A 20,789-nucleotide genomic window follows, 5' to 3' on the forward strand; every position below is an offset into this window, starting at 1 on the left:
CTGTTATTATGTGATATCAGAGGGCATTACAAGGAGGAGGTATAAGAGAAGAGGACTACAACTCCCAGCATGTCCAGACTGTTATTATGTGATATCAGAGGACATTACAGGGAGGAGGTATAAGAGGAGAGGGCTACAACTCCCAGCATGTCCAGACTGTTATTATGGGATATCAGAGGACTTTACAGGGAGGAGGTATAAGAGGAGAGAACTACAACTCCCAGCATGTCCAGCCTGTTATTATGGGATATCAGAGGACATTACAGGGAGGAGGTATAAGAGGAGAGGACTACAACTCCCAGCATGTCCATACTGTTATTATGGGATATCAGAGGACTTTACAGGGAGGAGGTATAAGAGGAGAGGACTACAACTCCCAGCATGTCCAGACTGTTATTATGGGATATCAGAGGACTTTACAGGGAGGAGGTATAAGAGGAGAGAACTACAACTCCCAGCATGTCCAGCCTGTTATTATGTGATATCAGAGGACATTACAGGGAGGAGTGTAAGAAGAGAGAACTACAACTCCCAGCATGTCCAGACTATTATTATGGGATATCAGAGGACATTACAGGGAGGAGGTATAAGAGGAGAGGACTACAACTCCCAGCATGTCCAGGCTGTTATTATGTGATATCAGAGGACATTACAGGGAGGAGGTATAAGAGGAGAGGACTACAACTCCCAGCATGTCCAGGCTGTTATTATGTGATATCAGAGGACATTACAGGGAGGAGGTATAAGAGGAGAGGACTACAACTCCCAGCATGTCCAGACTGTTATTATGTGATATCAGAGGACATTACAGGGAGGGGTATGAGGAGAGGACTACAACTCCCAGCATTCCTTTGGCTTCAGCTCTCACACAATTGCGGACAACCTATAGAAGAAAAAACTGAATTCATCACTTCTCCACAAAGCGCAAGAGCCCCGCCCACTCACAAAGCTCCGCCCACGTCACATGATCATCATCACGTCCACACGCCCCTCAGAGCCCGCACTCATGTCACGTGATCAACGTCACTACTTTACACAGTACAGGAGCCCCGCCCCCTCACATAGACCCGCCTCTCATATTAAATGATCAACATTACGTATCACAGGTCCTTCATCCACCACGTCTCCTCCCCACTGATAAGCTCTGTCCCCGGTCACATGGTGGTGACGTCATCACATGTCCTTTAGACACAACCCGTTATATTTTGCACTGCTTAGCTCCGATTACTCCTTCATCGGTCACATGTTCCTCATGACCTCTCATGTCACGTGATCATCACAGATCCTTCATACATCGCTCATTCATTCCACTTCTAAACTAAACTCCTCCCCCTGTCACATGGTGGTGACGTCATGACAGGTCCTTCAGCTATTTCCGTGTAAGAGGTAGGGAGCCTCATCAGTCACCCCTGTATGAGTGTGTATACGCAGAGCTGTCAATCATTGAGTGACCCCGCCCACTGGACTCCTAGCCGGGATTTAACCCCTCCAGTGCCGGCCTCTTTGGGGTAAGTTGTTATTTCTGGTCTTTGTAGTGGTCGGGTGGTTTGTGGGACGAGTCGTGTTTTGTAATGACATAATATTCGGGACATACAACTTATTCACCGACTTTTATACATTTCTTGTTAATGTCGTTCACCGTGCGTTTTAAGGGAATGTTCACACGCAGCGAATACGACCCACAACACGCCAGGAAATCACCCCGAATATTCACCCCAAATGGTGGACGTATAATCCTCCCGAATATCTACTACAGAAATACAACCAGGCCGATCCCCACCTCTCCCAGCGTTACCATAGCAACACGTCCCTGCTCTTCCGGCCGTGTCCAGGTGACCCCTATAATGACGTGACCTCTCCGGCCTGTGATTGGCTGCAGGGGTCACATGACGCCTTCTTTTCTATATATGTGTAACCTGCAGCGTTGCTGTGAACACGCGGTGGAGCCGCAGAGGATTCTGGGAACAATGGCGTTTGTTGCGGAACTTGACATTTCAATTGAACTTAAAGAGGCTCTGTCACCAGATTTTGCAACCCCTATCTCCTATTGCAGCAGATCGGCGCTGCAATGTAGATTACAGTAACGGTTTTATTTTTAAAAAACGAGCATTGTTGGCCAAGTTATGACCATTTTTGTATTTATGCAAATGAGGTTTGCAAAAGTACAACTGGGCGTGTTGAAAAGTAAAAGTCCAACTGGGCGTGTATTATGTGCGTACATCGGGGCGTGTTTACTACTTTTACTAGCTGGGCGTTCTGAAGAGAAGTATCATCCACTTCTCTTCACAACGCCCAGCTTCTGGCAGTGCAGACACAGCGTGTTCTCAAGAGATCACGCTGTGTCGTCACTCACAGGTCCTGCATCGTGTCAGACGAGCGAGGACACATCAGCACCAGAGGCTACAGATGATTCTGCAGCAGCATCAGCATTTGCAGGTAAGTCCATGTAGCTACTTACCTGCAAACGCCGATGCTGCTGCAGAATCATCTGTAGCCTCTGGTGCCGACACGATGCAGGACCTGTGAGTGACGTCACAGATCTGCACTGCCAGAAGCTGGGCGTTGTGAAGAGAAGTGGATGATACTTCTCATCAGAACGCCCAGCTAGTAAAAGTAGTAAACACGCCCCGATGTACGCACATAATACACGCCCAGTTGTACTTTTACTTTAAACACGCCCAGTTGTACTTTTGCAAGCCTCATTTGCATAAATACAAAAATGGTCATAACTTGGCCAAAAATGCTTGTTTTTTAAAAATAAAAACGTTACTGTAATCTCCATTGCAGCGCCGATCTGCTGCCATAGCAGATAGGGGTTGCAAAATCTGGTGACAGAGCCTTTTTAATGGAAAATGCTGCAACAAATGTGCAGCGAATTCGCAGTATAAATCCAATATCCTGCGTGTTTATAATCCGCACCGCAGGTTAACCCCTTAATGACCAGGCCAGTTTCTGTTCCCTCCTCTGTCCCTTCTCAGTGCTATAACTTTTTTATTTTTCTGTTGATGGAGCGGAGTGAGGACGTTTTATTTTTTGGTGGATGACCTGTAGATTTTGATCACTTTTTATAATTTTTGCTTTTTTAGAGGTAAGGTGAGCAAAAATAGCGATTCTGGCTTATTTTTTTATGGCATTTATTTTTTGTTCATGACTAAAATCTTTACCTAAAAACCACGTCTTGTGAGATGTCAGCAATGTCTCCGCAGTATCCGCCATGTGTCAGGTTGTCAGGAGTCAGGTCTTCATTTTCTGGGGGGAAATGTCTTCATTTTACTCTTCTCTGAGAGATATGCTATAAATGTCTGATATATGGGGGTCCCACCTTTTATGTGGAGAGCGGGGGTCCCCCGACCCGCCTGGTGAGGTGATGACTACATCCAGGTGGAGAATGAATGGAGAGGTGACCACACATGTGCACGACTCTCTCCATTCACTTGTATAGGATGTCCAGAAACAGCCGAGCACGGCCAGAGGTGGGGCCGCATCCATCAGACATTTCTGGCATATCCTGGGGAGAAATGTCCGTGTTGGGATTCCCCTTTATTCCATGTGGTGACGGCTCTGAGAAGATGTTCCTCTCAATGATGAATAAGTGAGGTTCTGTATGTCACACATGATGTTGTCCCCTGTATGATCTCCATCTTCTCCTTTCTTCATAAAGACGTCTGCGGTACTAGATCCTCCAGTTCCTCCAGTTTTCTCATCTTCTCCTCCACAACGTTCCTTCTCCTGAATTACCCACCAAGGATGGACAAGGACAGGAATGAGATGAGCAGAAGAATATTAGACTTCACCTTGGAGATCATCTACCTGTTGAGCGGAGAGGTAAACTTTTCTACATTATAGAACAAGTCCCACATAGGGAAGGGACAATACATAATAGGAAGTAATAGGAATAATCCAGTGTCCTGTATAACAGCGTCCAGACCTTCCAAGTGACGTCAAGAAGCTGAAGATCAGCCACCAATATGGTCAGTTATGTGTCATGTCACCAATGCAGCAATAGTAATGTTGTAGATCAATGAGAATGACCAGGAGGATCAGGATGACCTCTATATAGAAACATAGGAGATGACGGCAGGAGGAGAGAACATGGTCCATCTAGTCCCCCAATATTATTTCCTTTTTAGTTTTGGCCTCGTTCTATTTTCTCAATGTCTTTTTGTAGGTGAGGTCTCCAGTATTACAGATGTGGGGTCACTAGAGGTCTATACAGCGGGGTCACAATCTCCCTCTTTCTACTGAGGGGGGAATACTGTGTTCAGTTCTCTAAGTGTCTCTCTCCATACACAGGAGTACACAATAGTGAAGAAGACATCGGGTGACTGTACGACTCCCATCATCCATGAGTCAGGGGGATGGAGCAGTAGTCAGAGCCCCATCACAGAGCCTCCCCCTCACTCCCGGATACATGAGAAGAAGATCTTAGACCTGATCTACAAGATAACTGAGCTGCTGACTGGAGAGGTGACACTGCTGGGAATGCTGGGAAATTCTACAGTAACAGCACTGGAGGTGTCTGGGTAATGACTGTATCATTGTGTGTGTCAGGTTCCTATAAGGTGTCAGGATCTCGCAGTCTATTTCTCCATGGAGGAGTGGGAGTATCTAGAAGGACACAAGGATCTGTACGAGGAGGTCATGATGGAGGACTACCGGCCGCGCACATCACAGGGTGAGAAGAGACAGATATATACTGGCATTACTGTGGGCACAGGCTGGACTGGCGCCATGTTGAAGTCTTCATACCGTCATGTGAAGGACATAGACGTGTGTACAGTGAAATGTAATGTAGGCGCATCACAATTTCTGATCTTTTCACATCACATTAGATCCCTACGTTTCCTTTATATGTCCAATAAATCCAGAGCGCTCCATTCACCAGACAGATTATGTCTTTTGGTACAAATGAAGCCAAGAGCAGTACACTGTACGAGCGCAGTAAAGCGAGGTGTACGGTCCTCTCCTTCATGTGTGTAATGCGCATGCGCTTATTCCCGCTGGACTCCTCCCCGCTGGACTCCTCCCCGCTGGGCTCCTCCCCGCTGGACTCCTCTCAGTAACTTGTAAGTTCTTTTGCTGAAACAGAGGGTATTGACGTGGGCAGGTTTGGAACACTAAACTCCATCTATATAACGACATGCTCGGGGTTCAGTGGCTGCAAACCTACTGACAGGTTCCCTTCTAAATGCTGCCAGGACTTCTAGAGAACGCCTGTGAGTCCTGCTTGCCCCGCCCACACAGAATGATTGACAGCTTTTCCTTTGTGATCCTGCTCATGAACTCTGAGAGTGACAGGCGTTCCTGATGGGGCCGATGCCTGAGCTCCAAACACACGTTCCTTACTTTACCTCATGTCCTGCTGTAAATCTGTGATGTGGGGCCATAACTTTACACATCTTTACACATTTGTGGGGAGGAACAAGATAATCATATTCTGTGAAATGCCACTCCTTTTCAGTGTGGAGGTCGGGCAGTCGTACCAGGTGTATGTTCCTGCCAGTCATCATATCTCCGCCAGTGTGCTAAGCTGGTCATACACACTAGATGTATATCGTCCGGACCCGCTGATTTTCTAATGTGAATGGCGACTTCCCAACTCTCCCCAGACGTCAGATGTCGGCAGAGAGAAGGATCGGGCTGTGGATTCTTTTGTTAATAGATAAGTCACTATCAGAGGAGTCCGGCAGTGCTTTCTCAATATGGAAAACGCATATACGCACTACCGAGCGTTCATGTATATGGAGGAGGGGAGGAACGATGGTTCACATGACATCTTGAGTGTATGGCCGGCTTTAGACTAGTAGTTCACAAAACTAAGAACCTCTGCGGGTCTCAAAAAATGGCTGCAAATCATTTAAGCAAAAATTGTGCCCTAAAAAGCCACAGGGGGCTCCTTCTTTGTTAGGCCACAATTGGGTTATAGTTCAGCATAGGAGAATGGCGCAATAAACACATGTTGATGAGAGATGCTCTTTAACCACTTGCCGCACCATGACAACACTGTGTGCGGGGGAGACGTATGGATCGGGCTCACGGGCTGAGCCCACTCCATATGGCTGCTATCACCGTGATAATACTGACCCGCAGAATAAAGTTAACATGTTATTTTTACCGCACGGTGAACACCATGACCATGAAACCAAAAAACAATGGAGGAATATTAGTTTTTTATCTAATTCCATCACACAAAGAATTATTTTTCAGTTTCCCAGTACATTACATGGTACATTAGTTATATTAAAAACTACAACGTGTCCAGCAAAAAACAAGCCCTCGTATGGCTATGTCCACTGAGAAATAAATAAAAGCGGGGAGGAAATCATGAAAAACTAAAAATGGCTGCAGTGCCAAGCGGTTAAGTAGCGATTATCCTCAGATAATGTAGATTATACAACTCCCATTGGCTTCTTACAGGACAGGTTGTATAATTTCTAAAGGTATGTTCACACAGCCTATTTACGGACGTAATTCGGGCGTTTTTGCCCCGAATTACGTCTGAAAATAGCGCCTCAATAGCGCTGACAAACATCTGCCCATTGAAAGCAATGGGCAGACGTTTGTCTGTTCACACGAGGCGTATATTTACGCGCCGCTGTCAAATGACGGCGCGTAACTAGACGCCCGCGTCAAAGAAGTGACCTGTCACTTCTTTGGCCGTAATTAGAGCCGTTATTCATTGACTCCAATGAATAGCAGCGCTAATTACGCCCGTAATTGACGCGGCGTTCAAGCGCCTGCACATGCCGGTACGGCTGAAATTACGGGGATGTTTTCAGGCTGAAACATCCCCGTAATTTCAGCCGTTACGGACGCCCTCGTGTGAACATACCCTAACAGACGATTCAGTGCAGATTCTTGTCCGCTGGTGGTAGCACAGAGACATACACAAGGTTTATTATATAGCACCCAAGCCATAAAAGACTTCAGGGCCAATAAAAAAGTGGTGGACAGTAAACTTAACTTTAGCAACCAGTGGCAGGCAGCTGCTGCCAAAGCAAATCAAATCAGGGGTTACAGCATAAGAGGCCTAGATACAAATCACTAGTCAGACCACTCGTGGAATATTGGGTACAATTTTGGGCACCTGTGTATCAAAAGGACATGGCTGAACTAGAACGGGTGCAGAGGAGGGCGACCAAGGTATTTAACTGGTTGCCAACACAGGACGAGTATGCTCGTCCTGAGCGGCGAGCACTTCGCGCATTAGGACGAGCATACTCGTCCTGTGTGACAGCTGTCTCTGCGTGCGATCGAGAGCGGGGCAACGGCTGTAATACACAGCCACGGACCCGCTCTGACAGTGGAGAGAAGAGAAACATCTTCTCTCCGCCGTTAACCCTCTGAATGCCGTGATGAAAGCTGATCGCGGCGTTCAAAGAGGGGGGACTGCACCTTGATCGCGTCACAGAAGATAACTGTGACGCGATCAAAGCCCACAACTCGTATGGGCAGACAGCCCAGGGTCCATTGAAGGACCCCAGGGCTGAGTGAACATATTTCCTGTTGTTAGGGCATACTGAGGTCTGCCCTAACTGCCGCCTGTATACAATCAGTAACAGGCTAATATACTGGTATATAGATCTATGCCAGTACATTGCAGTTACAAAATAAAAATCTAAATGATAAATCCCTTTATGGGATTAAAAGAAAAAGTTAAATGAATGTAAAAAAAAAACAATTAATGATAAATAAATAAAAAGTAAAAAAAATACACACACACATTTTTTATAATAAATAAACTTTTTAAAATATATAAGGCCAAAAACACGAAATAATATAGACATATTTGGTATCACCACGACCGTAACAACCTATACAACACATGTATAACATTATTTATGATGATCGGTGTATGGTGTAAAAAAATATATATATATTAAAACTGCTGCGGAACTGCTTTTTTTTTTTATTTTTATTTTTTTCTGCATTTTCGCGAAAATATTTTTTTTTAGAAATTAAACGATTATGTATTTGTACCAAAAAATGGTACCTACATAAAGTACAACTCGTCCCGCAAAAGACAAAGTCTCATACAGCTACGTTGTACAAAAAATAAAAGAGTTATGAGCGTCGGGATGCAAAGAGGGAAATGTAAAAAAATTGCTCTGTCCTCAACGCCAAAATTGGCTGTGTCCTTAAGGGGTTAAGGGAATGGGTGGATTGCAGAACCGAGAAAGGTCATCAAACTTGGGGCTATTCTGTTTAGAAAAAATACGGCTTAGGGGCGATCTAATTACAATGTACAAGTATATAATTGGACAGGACAGAGATCTTTCTAATGATCTTTTTACAACTGGGCCTGTGACATGGACAAAGGGGCATCCTCTACATCTGGAGGAAAGAAGGTTTCTATACCAACATAGACGGGGACTCTTTACTGTAAGAGCAGTGAGACTTTGGAACTCTCTGCCACAGGATGTTGTGATTGTTGGTTCATTAAGCAATGGAGGACCCGAACGCCTTTCTTATAAATATTGTAAAGTGCCTCCAGTTATACTGAAATCATATGTCAAGCTATTCTACTGCCGTAGTGTGCTGATAATCGTCTTTCTAAATGATTTTTATTACCATTTTTGTTTCTAAATACACCACGGACTGCCCATAGTCCTCGTTGCCGGCTGCTCGTAACTCTGTATTAGATGTCACATTACATTGTACAGCGCTGGCGGCCGTTCTGTATACGGGAGTCATAGAGACTATTAGGACGCGCTGTCTCCTAAGAGGTATGAGCAGCCGGCAGCGCGGATGATGGGCAGTCCGTGATGTAGTCAGAAGTAAACATGGTAATACAAGTCATTTAGAAAGACGATTATTGTCACACTCCGGCAGTATTATAGATTCCTATATAATGTCAGTATAATCGGAGGTTCTCTTTAATATTACAAGTTCTGGGTACTAGATTCTGGAGATGGGACGGTGATCCAGGGATTTATTGTGATTTCCAGATTTGGAGTCGGGGAGGAGTTTTCCCCTAATGAGACAATTGTCATCCACCTCATGGGGGGTTTTGTCTTCCTCTGGAGCAACACGGTCAGATTATAGGTTGGTCTTGATGAACTTGTGTGTTTTTTCATCCTTATTAACTATGAAACAGAATGGATGGAGCTAAATTTACCACTAATATAAAGTACAATGTGTTCCGAAAAAACATTCTAAGAATGACTTGGATAAGTAAAATCTTATTTCTACTTATAGTACGTCTACACATGGCGTAAACACTGCGGAACTTCTTACTGGATTTTCTGTGTGGAAATTCCGCAGCATTTTCACAAGAGATATTGACATGTTGTAGATTGAGAATCTGAACCGCTTTTCTGTATATTTTCTGCGCAGCGCATGGATGAGATTTGTTAAAATCTCATCCTCATTGCGCCTACTGTAATACATTGCATATTTTCACACAGTTAAAAACTTTGCAGAAAATCTGCAGCTAATCTGCGCCGTGCGTATATACTTTTAAAGTGACACGTCAGATTTGAGAAATGGTTCTCTCTTCAAGAGGTCAAAAATAGGATTCCACTCCCCGATGAGTCCCTGGCATCACTGTCCCTGTCCATATATTGACAGAGATGTGAGATGCTCCCTCTAGAAGCACAATTCCCGGCCAAAGTAATGGCAACGCTCTGGTAAGGGATTCCGCTCCTAGGGGGAGCTACAGTGGCGCTATCTACAGGGGGGTGGCGCTATCTATGGGAGATGGTGTGGCGCTATCTACAGGGGGTTGAGGTGTTATCGGCAGGGGTTTGGTTATTACGTTTAATGAAACTAAGGGGGAGGTGTACCGGCACTTGTGGAGAGAGCCGGCAGACTTGAAAGTGCAGACTTGAAAGTGCACTGAAGCAGCACTGCACACATTAAACCCTATTCCATTTTGCCAACGTTTATATATGTGGCAAATGCACGGGATATTGACAGTGGAACGTATATAGCCGTAGGGATGTAGTGAAGGAGTTAATACAAATGTATAGAAAATATTTTCTATAAAGGTGTACACAGCCTTTAAGAGGATAATAAGCAGGTGACACCTTGACATCTTTTTTAGTTGCAGGGAACTCTTAAAATAGAGGCGCCATGAGTCCCGCCACTTTCATGTGTAACCGCATCCATAGAACGCAGATACAATTAAATACTATGTCGGAGCAGGGAGACGTCAGCACCTCGCCGTTCGCTCTGGTAGGTTACAGTTTACTTTCGGTCTGCATCTTTCAAGGCGTAGGGTCCTTCACCCAGGTAATGAGGACCTCAACATTGTAATTTCGGCTCTGATCAGTAAACATAGAAGTGTAGAGAGAAGTGTCTGATATATAGACAAATATACAGTAGTCATGTATTCAGTCACTGTGTGTTTCCTACAGATGGATCCAGTAGGAGAAATCCACCAGAGAGATGTCCCAGTCCTCTGTATTCCCAGGACTGTCCAGAGGAAAATCACAATGTCCCAGAGGATCATCAGGTAGAAGAAGCTGAGTCCTATACCAGATCTATATAGGGGGGGCGCGGAGCTTTTTGGTGTTTTTTTAATGTTCATCTGTTGGATTCTTCGCACTCCCTGCTGTATTGTACTGAATTGTTCCATATGTGAAATCAGGGGGAAGATATGACTAATAATAAAGCGGAGGAAGAAGCAGAAGAAGAGCAGATGAGGGGCGATCAACCGTGTAAGAGTGAAGTGGAGGGGGAAATTCCAGGAGGTGTTACCACAGGTAAGTAATAATGACATTAGAAAGTGAATTGGGAGGTTTGTTAAGTTTGGGTTCCTCCTTAGTTCTACAGTACACTAACACTTCAGACAATGTGTTATACATAGTGCAGGAGCTGAGGGAGCTGTGACTGCACTTAGAAGTTCTCTACAATGTGTTCTATGATTCCGGTCATGCCCCTCCCAAAATATGATACGAAGCCTAGTGCATCAGGAGCATGTAAAAATTATAATACACTATGATACATTATTATTGCAGTGTATTGAACCAGCAATCTTACTATCTCTGGTTCAAATCCCATAGGGGAACTAATAAAAATAGTTACATAAAGTTTTAAGCGATTGTTGTTCCTGGCCGTTAGTCCGGGTGTCGGCTGTAATACACAGCTGTCATCCGCAGAATATGGAGCGGGCTCAGCGCATATCTGTGTGTGACAGACATGAAGTGTATTAGGGTGCAAGGAGTCTGGGAGATACTGCTGAATGAAGGGGTCAGGTTCTGATGACTAATGTAAAAGGGGGGCCATGTAAAGGAGTCCGATTAGGGAATGTTATAGTCCTTGTTGAAAATATGTACACTACCGTTCAAAAGTTTGGGGTAACCCAGACAATTTTGTGTTTTCCATGAAAACTCACACTTATATTTATCAAATGAGTTGCAAAATGACTAGAAAATCTAGTCAAGACATAGACAAGGTTAGAAATAATGATTTTTATTTGAAATAATAATTTTCTCCTTCAAACTTTGCTTTTGTCAAAGAATGCTCCATTTGCAGCAATTACAGCATTGCAGACCTTTGGCATTCTAGCTGTTAATTTGCTGAGGTAATCGGGTGAAATTTCACCCCATGCTTCCAGAAGGCCCTCGCACAAGTATGATTGGCTTGATGGGCACTTCTTGCGTACCATACGGTCAAGCTGCTCCCACAACAGCTCTATGGGGTTGAGAGCTGGTGACTGCGCTGGCCACTCCATTACAGATAGAATACCAGCTGCCTGCTTCTTCCCTAAATAGTTCTTGCATAATTTGGAGGTGTGCTTTGGGTCATTGTCCTGTTGTAGGATGAAATTGGCTCCAATCAAGCGCTGTCCACAGGGTATGGCATGGCGTTGCAAAATGGAGTGATCGCCTTCCTTATTCAAAATCCCTTTTACCTTGTACAAATCTCCCACTTTACCAGCACCAAAGCAACCCCAGACCATCACATTACCTCCACCATGCTTGACAGATGGCGTCAGGCACTCTTCCAGCATCTTTTCAGTTGTTCTGCGTCTCACAAATGTTCTTCTGTGTGATCCAAACACCTCAAACTTCGATTTGTCTGTCCATAACACTTTTTTTCCAATCTTCCTCTGTCCAATGTCTGTGTGCTTTTGCCCATATTAATATTTTCCTTTTATTAGCCAGTCTCAGATATGGCTTTTTCTTTGGCACTCTGCCCCGAAGGCCAGAATCCCGGAGTCGCCTCTTCAGTGTAGATGTTGACACTGGCGTTTTGCGGGTACTATTTAATGAAGCTGCCAGTTGAGGACCTGTGAGGCGTCTATTTCTCAAACTAGAGAATCTAATGTTGTAATGATAGGGGTAGGGAAACGGACAAGTGAGCCCTAATCTACCCGCCACTCTGTCCCTGCCTACTTGCAACGACCCGCCCTAGGCGACGGGGTACAACTGGGCGGCGGTCCCTACGCTCAGTAAGGTGCATGAGACAAACAGACAAGGGAACACAAAACTAAGGGAAATGGGGCAGTTGCCCACGGCAACACCGTGAGCAACAAGAGAGGTGAACGAGCCGAGTCAAACTAGGAGTGTACGAGGTACCAAATGCAGAGCAGGAGAGTAATCAGTAAGCCAGGGTCAGTATGAAGCAGGGTCAAATAGTTAGAAGCTGCAGCAGGGCCAGGAAATCACACGAGAAGAATCACAAGCAAGGAGGAACAGGAAAGGCAGGTATAAATAGACAGAGGGCGGGAGCTAGCTCCGTCTGGCCAGGCTGCGATAGGCTCTCCCACTCTTAAGCCTGCCAGCCTGAGTGGTGGAAGCTGGAGTCAGTCTCAGAGACATAGACTCAGGTGCCGACTGATTACCTATGGGCGTTAACCCCGAAGCTGTGCCTGGCAGATCCTTTACAAATGTACTTGTAAAGGATCTGCCAGGCACAGCTTCTGTGTATACGCCCATAGGTAATCAGTCTGCACCTGCTTCTATGTCTGTGAGACTGACTCCATCTTCCACCACTCAGGAGCTACCTCACAGCCTCTGACGCTCTCCTATCAGCACAAAGCTGCTTCACACAGTATGAGAGAGTGAGGCTGGAGGGAGGGGGGGGAAATCACTTCAAACAGCCATATCTCTAAATGTGGACCACCTAGAACAGCGGTTCTGGTGGCATATGAAAGAGGAGATTCTAATCTTTCATATGACAGTTCTATCTGTGACAGAACCGGAGATATCGCCAGTTGAGCACACAGTCGGGTATAGAAGCTGTATACTATATGCTCACGCTGTGTTGCTGGGCAGGGAAGGGGGAGAAGCTGTATGATAATTGGACAGCGTCATACAGAAAACATTACACCGCCCAGACTGAAAAAAGAATCACCTCCTATTTGGCCATTGGAGCCAAAATAGTATATTTTGAAAAGTGCTCATAACTTTGCAAAGAATAAACGTCTTTTTTAAACATATCACACTGTAGTTATCAGCAGAAAAGCGCCTATTAGATTAGTTAGGGAATAAACTAGTGACAGAGACTCTTTAAAGAAGACATGTTCCAAAAGCTATTTAGTGCACAATATATTATAACGGAGATCTGATTGCTTGATATTGCAGCCTAAGGTTGTACTATGGAAATATCCTGAAGACAACATGTCCCCCTGTGACTTTTGTGCAGAGTGGTCATGGCGACCTTGTGTGTTTTCTAATAGTTCTTCAATTCTCGTCATATATATATATATATATATATATACACATATATGTGGCACGAGTGCGTAAGTCATCTTTAACAATATGACACTTACACACAGTGTCCTGGCAGTTATACATGGCAGTAGACAGGGTAAGAGACAGGTAAGCCATATGGACTAAATAAACAAACTTGTATACAGTACATTATAATTATTATAGTTAATAGTTTATCTGTTTCCTCAAAAAAACACATCACGTTTACTACCTCACTCATCGTTGTAGCTCCTTGCTTACAATCCTACCGCCCATTCATGCCTTTGGTAAAGTCTATCCTCATCAGTCCCTCTCTCCTTCGCTCCCATGCACTATTCACATTCCTTAATCACCTCACACCATCTTATCCCGCTGCTCAACACAAAAGTCGTTTTCCTAAATCACTGAACCATCTGTAGATTCTCTCCATTCTCCTGCTGTTAGCTGCAGGGTACATCTCTCCTAACACTGATCCTCCCATTTCTACTGCTAAATTCAACCCCTTACCTGCCACACAAAGAAATCCTGCTAATCCGAACATTCATTGTACATCTTCTCCTGTCTCTTAACTGTGCGCTCTGGAATTCCTGCTCCGTGTGCAACAAACTCACCTTTATTTATGACTTATTCCTTTCTAACTCTCTCAACCCCCAAACTCCTACGGAAACATGGCTACACCTGTCTGACACGGCTTCTCCTGCTGCTCTATCTTATGGTGGTCTCCACTTCTCTCATACCCCCAGGGGGTTGAGAACAGGCAGGGTGGAGGAGTAGGCATACTTCTTTCCCCAGACTGCACTTTCCAGGTCATTCCCCCCGTACCCACACTCACATTTCCATCCTTTGAAGTCCACACCCTCAGACTCTTTCGCCCATTCTTCCTACCATCCCTGGGCCTCACCTGGATCATTTTGCGGCCTCGCTTCTACAATTCCTATCCTCTGAAACACCCACTCATCATGGGTGATTTTAACATCCCTATTGATAGCTCAATCTCCTCATCTGCCTCCAAATTTCTATCTTTAATCTCCTTCTTAGGCCTTTCACAATTTACTAATTCCTCTACACATGAGGACGGGCATTCTCTTAATCTGGTCTTCCTCAGACTCTGCACTGTATCTGACTTTATGAACTCTACTCTCCCGCTCTGACCACAACCTTCTCTCCTGCTCGTACACTCCTGGTTTGACTCGGCTTCACTACTCTCCTGCTCAGCGTTTGGTACCTCGTCCACTCCTGGTTTAACTCGGCTCGTTCACCACTCTTGTTGCTCACGGTGTTGCCGTGGGCAACTGCCCCATTTCCCTTAGCTTTGTGTACCCTTGTCTGTTTGTCTGTCGTGCACATACTGAGCGTAGGGACCGTCGCCCAGTTGTACCCCGTCGCCTAGGGCGGGTCGTTGCAAGTAGGCAGGGACTGAGTGGCGGGTAGATTAGGGCTCACTTGTCTGTTTCCCTACCCCCATCATTACAGTACTTGTCTTGTTGCTCAGTTGTGCAGCGGGGCCTGCCACTGCTCTTTCTACTCTGGTTAGAGTCTGTTTGTGCTGTCCTCTGAAGGGAGTAGTACACACCGTTGTAGGAAATCTTCAGTTTCTTGGCAATTTCTCGCATGGAATAGCCTTCATTTCTAAGAACAAGAATAGACTGTCGAGTTTCACATGAATGCTCTCTTTTTCTAGCCATTTTGAGAGTTTAATCGAACCCACAAATGTAATGCTCCAGATTCTCAACTAGATCAAAGGAAGGTCAGTTTTATAGCTCCTCTAAACAGCAAAACTGTTTACAGCGGTGCTAACATAATTGCACAAGGGATTTAAAGTGTTTTCTAATCATCCATTAGCCTTCTAACACAGTTAGCAAACACAATGTACCATTAGAACACTGGAGTGGTGGTTGCTGGAAATGGGCCTCTATACACCTATGTAGATATTGCATTAAAAACCAGACGTTTGCAGCTAGAATAGTCATTTACCACATTAACAATGTATAGAGTGTATTTCTGATTAATTTAATGTTCTCTTCATTGAAAAAAACAGTGCTTTTCTTTCAAAAATAAGGAAATTTCTAAGTGACCCTAAACTTTTGAACGGTAGTGTATTTTCAGGGCACGCTTGAAACTGGATGTTAGGAATTAATCTGATTGTCTGTGGTAGCGCATTCCAGAGGACTGGGGCAGAACGAGAGATGTCTTTGAGACGGGAATGGGAGGATCGGATTATGGAGGATGTTAATCTAAGGTGGTTCGCAGTACGTAGAGCACTGGTAGGGTGGTAAGCATTAATGAGGGAGGAGATGTAAGGGGGTGCAGCACTGTGGAGAGCTTTGTGGGTGAGCGCAATAAGTTTGAATTTAATTCTGAAGGGAATGGGCAACCAGTGCAGTGACTGGCACAGGGTAGAGGCGTTGGTGTAGCGGTTGGTCAGAAAGATACGACTGCATTCAGGACAGATTGAAGAGGGGAGAGTTTAGTGTGGGAAGACTACTTGTAATGAGTTACAGTAGTCAAGACGAGAGTGAATCAGAGCAACAATGAGAGTTTTGGCTGTTTCCACAATAAGAAAAGGGCGGATTCCGAAGATGTTTTTGAGGTGAAAATGACAGGAGCGTGTAAGTGATAGAATGTGCGAAGTAAAGGAAAGATCCGAGTTGAAAATTACCCCAAGACAGCGGGCATGCTGCCTGGGTATTATGGTAGTACCAAACACACAGATGGAGACATCAGGTTTAGGGAGGTTATCTGATGATGGAAACACAAGGAGCTCCGTTTTAGAAAGATTCTGTTTTAGATAGAGGACATGATGTTAGAGACAGCAGACAGACAATCACTGGTGGTTTGTATTAAAGCAGGGGTCATGTCATGAGAAGAGGTCTATAGTTTGGTCATCAGCATAGAGATAGTACTGGAAGCCAAATCTGCTGAGGGTTTGTCCAATAGGGGCTGTGTAGAGAGAAAAGATCATATGAGACTTTAGTAAGGGCAGTTTCTGTGGAGTGCGGAAACCAGATTGTAAAGGGTCAAGAATAGAGTTAGCAGAGAGATCGCAGATAAGTTGAGAGTAGACCAAGCGTTCCAGAAGTTTGGAGACGAAGGGCAGATTAGAGACTGGTCGGTAGTTAGCAGCGCTGGATGGGTCAAGAGTTGGTTTTTTCCAGTAATGGGTTTATAATGGCATGTTTAAAAGAGGAGGGAAAGATTCCAGAAGAAAGAGGTGTTAAATATTTTAGTCAGGTGACCGGTGATAGCCGGGGAGAGAGACTGCACGAGGTGTGAGGGGATAGGGTCAGGTAGTAGGACGAGAAGAAGAGAGGAGCCTAGAGACTTCTTCTGTTATTGGGTCAAATGCTGAAAGCGAAGATGAGGGAGTGCGGGAGGGAAGAGGATCGATGTTAATAGGGGACTGAGAGATAATATCATGCCGGATGTTGTCAATTCTAACTTTAAAATTAGTGGCCAGGTCTTCAACATTGAGATCTGTGATCGGCGTCTTCACTTTAGTACTAAGGAGGGAATTAAAAGTATCAGGGAGTCGTTTTAGATTATTAGCTAGTGTGGAGATGAGAGAGGTGAAATATACTTGTTTGGCACGGTGGGGGGCAGAGTTGTAAGTTTTGAGCATAAATTTGTAATGGAGGAAATCTGCTGACAAAAGCGATTTTCTCCACAGACGTTCGGTGCATCTCGAGCACAGCTGAAGAAATCGGGATTGAGGCGTGTGCCAGGGTTGTCGTCGTCTGTGTCTGGTGGTTCGGAGTGTTTTTGAGAATTATTGTAATGTTTGGCAGCCAGATTGGGACCGGATATGGAACAGATAGGGGACAATGTAGACTGTTGCTGAGTGTTAATGGCATGTAGATTTCTGTATGTCTGATGGGTAGGCATGATCTGAGGAGGCAAATAATTTTTGATAGTAAAGGAGAGAAGGTTGTGGTCAGAGCGGGAGAGTAGAGTTCATAAAGTCAGATACAGTGCAGAGTCTGAGGAAGACCAGATTAAGAGAATGCCCGTCCTCATGTGTAGAGGAATTAGTTAATTGTGAAAGGCCTAAGAAGGAGGTTAAAGATAGAAATTTGGAGGCAGATGAGGAGATTGAGCTATCAATGGGGATGTTAAAATCACCCATGATGAGTGGGTGTTTCAGAGGATAGGAATTGTAGAAGCGAGGCCGCAAAATGATCCAGGTGAGGCCCAGGGATGGTAGGAAGAATGGGCGAAAGAGTCTGAGGGTGTGGACTTCAAAGGATGGAAATGTGAGTGTGGGTACGGGGGGAATGACCTGGAAAGTGCAGTCTGGGGAAAGAAGTATGCCTACTCCTCCACCCTGCCTGTTCTCAACCCCCTGGGGGTATGAGAGAAGTGGAGACCACCATAAGATAGAGCAGCAGGAGAAGCCGTGTCAGACAGGTGTAGCCATGTTTTTGTAGGAGTTTGGGGGTTGAGATAGTTAGAAAGAAATAAGTCATAAATAAAGGTGAGTTTGTTGCACACGGAGCAGGAATTCCAGAGTGCACAGTTAAGAGACAGGAGAAGATGTACAATGAATGTTCGGATTAGCAGGATTTCTTTGTGTGGCAGGTAAGGGGTTGAATTTAGCAGTAGAAATGGGAAGACCAGGGTTAGGAGAGATGTACCCTGCAGCTAACAGCAGGAGAATGGAGAGAATCTACAGATGGTTCAGTGATTTAGGAAAACGACTTTTGTGTTGAGCAGCGGGATAAGATGGTGTGAGGTGATTAAGGAATGTGAATAGTGCATGGGGGCAAAGAAGAGCGGGACTGATGAGGATAGACTTTACCAAAGGCATGAATGGGCGGTAGGATTGTAAGCAAGCAGCTACAACGATGAGTGAGGTAGTAAACGTGATGTGTTTTTTTGAGGAAACAGATAAACTATGAACTATAATAATTATAATGTACTGTATACAAGTTTGTTTATTTAGTCCATATGGCTTACCTGTCTCTTACCCTGTCTACTGCCATGTATAACTGCCAGGACACTGTGTGTAAGTGTCATATTGTTAAAGATGACTTACGCACTCGTGCCACATATATGTGTGTGTATATATATATATATATATATATATATATATATATATATATATATATGACGAGAATTGAAGAACTATTAGAAAACACACAAGGTCGCCATGACCATTCTGCACAAAAGTCACAGGGGGACATGTTGTCTTCAGGATATTTCCATAGTACAACCTTAGGCTGCAATATCAAGCAATCAGATCTCCGCTATAATCTATTGTGCACTAAATAGCTTTTGGAACATGTCTTCTTTAAAGAGTCTCTGTCACTAGTTTATTCCCTAACTAATCTAATAGGTGCTTTTCTGCTGATAACTACAGTGTGATATGTTTAAAAAAGACGTTTATTCTTTGCAAAGTTATGAGCACTTTTCAAAATATACTATTTTGGCTCCAATGGCCAAATAGGAGGTGATTCTTTTTTCAGTCTGGGCGGTGTAATGTTTTCTGTATGACGCTGTCCAATTATCATACAGCTTCTCCCCCTTCCCTGCCCAGCAACACAGCGTGATCATATAGTATACAGCTTCTATACCCGACTGTGTGCTCAACTGGCGATATCTCCGGTTCTGTCACAGATAGAACTGTCATATGAAAGATTAGAATCTCCTCTTTCATATGCCACCAGAACCGCTGTTCTAGGTGGTCCACATTTAGAGATATGGCTGTTTGAAGTGATTTCCCCCCCCCTCCCTCCAGCCTCACTCTCTCATACTGTGTGAAGCAGCTTTGTGCTGATAGGAGAGCGTAAGAGGCTGTGAGGTAGCTCCACCTCAGAAGAATCACTCTCTCCCAGTTGTCTAATAAAGGCTAATTTACATATTTAGAAAAAAAAGCTCATAACTTTTAAAATAATAAACATTTTGGGACATAATTTTCAGCGCCTATTAGATTAGCTAAAAGACAGGGCATTACTAAAGTGGTGACAGAGCCTCTTTAAATGGACAATAGCTTTTCAAACAACTTATGCTATTCTAATAGTATAGCTAATATATATCAACTTTGGAATTTACTTACCGTTACAATTAAGTTTTATTCATTAAAATTGTATGTGAAATTAGTGCCACTAGTTGAGAGGGAGACAGATGCTGCTGCCCATAAAAGTCTGGAGGATGGGGGGAAGCCGGAGCAGAGAGAGAGGGAAAACAAATGTTGCAGTCCATAGAAGTCTATGGACAGGGTAGGGGGAGCAAAAGGATAGAGCAGGGGCATAAAAACACATACTCTGTTGCCAATAAAAGTATTTAAAGAGGAGAGGGGAGAGCAGAAGCAGACAGAGACACAGGCTGCTGGTAAGAGTTATATGTCACCTCAGTGCTGGATTTTCCTCCTACTTCTCCTTACTGCTGTTTGATGTATTCCATTCTTCTGCAACTTCTAAGGGTATGCTACAGAGACTAGTATGGCTCTCTGCTCGGTCCTAGCTGTGTATAGAAGACATGATAGCAGTTAGGCTCCGTCCACTACTTCAGGGAAAACTGAGAAAGATAGACCCTGCAGAGAGAATACTCCTAATAAAATACTATATACAAGTCATGTATTGGCCAGAAATAGTGTTATTCCTCCTGTACACACATATAACAGATTACTCTGAAAAATTGTCAAAAAATTTGGTAGCTTTAAAGGTCTTTAACCCGTTCAGGACTGAGCCTGTTTTGGCCTTGTGGACGCACTTTAAGTGGCATTAACTTGGGAATGCTTTTACCTATCCAAGCGATTCTGAGATAGTATTCTCGTGACATATTGTACTTTATGTTAGTGGAAAAATGTGATCAATAAATTCAGTATTTGTTTGTGAAAAACACCAAACTTTAGAGAAAATTTGCAAAAATTAACATTTTTCTAAATTTCTATTTATCTACTTGTAAAACAGATAGTAATACCACACAAAATAGTTACTAATTAACATTTCCCATGTGTCTACTTTTATGTTGGCATAGTTTTTTTGAACATCCTTTTATTCTAGGACATTACAAGGCTTAGAACTTTAGCAGCAATTTCTCACGTTTTGAAGAAATTTTCCAAAACCTATTTTTATAGGGACCAGTTCACTTCTGAAGTGGCTTTGAGGGATTTATATATTAGAAACCCCCATAGGTCACCCAATTTTAAAA

General features: G+C 44.1%; 2 protein-coding genes across 2 annotated transcripts in view; both read left to right on the forward strand.

The window, feature by feature from the left end:
* Nucleotides 1–1,138: 1,138 nt before the first annotated feature.
* Nucleotides 1,139–5,063, forward strand: LOC142697638 (oocyte zinc finger protein XlCOF8.4-like). Its single transcript, XM_075847688.1, has 5 exons — nt 1,139–1,508; nt 3,662–3,825; nt 4,294–4,467; nt 4,552–4,791; nt 4,869–5,063. Exons 2-5 carry the CDS (start codon nt 3,748–3,750, stop codon nt 5,061–5,063), a joined length of 687 nt encoding a protein of 228 aa, XP_075703803.1. The 5' UTR covers nt 1,139–1,508; nt 3,662–3,747.
* Nucleotides 5,064–10,363: 5,300 nt separating this feature from the next.
* Nucleotides 10,364–20,789, forward strand: part of LOC142663240 (uncharacterized) — a 43,259-nt gene continuing 32,833 nt past the window's right edge. Inside the window, exons 1-2 of the mRNA XM_075841778.1 lie at nt 10,364–10,456; nt 10,592–10,706. Of these exons, the coding sequence (XP_075697893.1) occupies nt 10,601–10,706 (106 nt within the window). The 5' untranslated portion in view covers nt 10,364–10,456; nt 10,592–10,600. The remainder of the gene's footprint in view (nt 10,457–10,591; nt 10,707–20,789) is intronic.

Source organism: Rhinoderma darwinii, chromosome 1 (genome assembly GCF_050947455.1).
Source record: "Rhinoderma darwinii isolate aRhiDar2 chromosome 1, aRhiDar2.hap1, whole genome shotgun sequence".
Taxonomy (NCBI): Eukaryota; Metazoa; Chordata; class Amphibia; order Anura; family Rhinodermatidae; genus Rhinoderma; species Rhinoderma darwinii.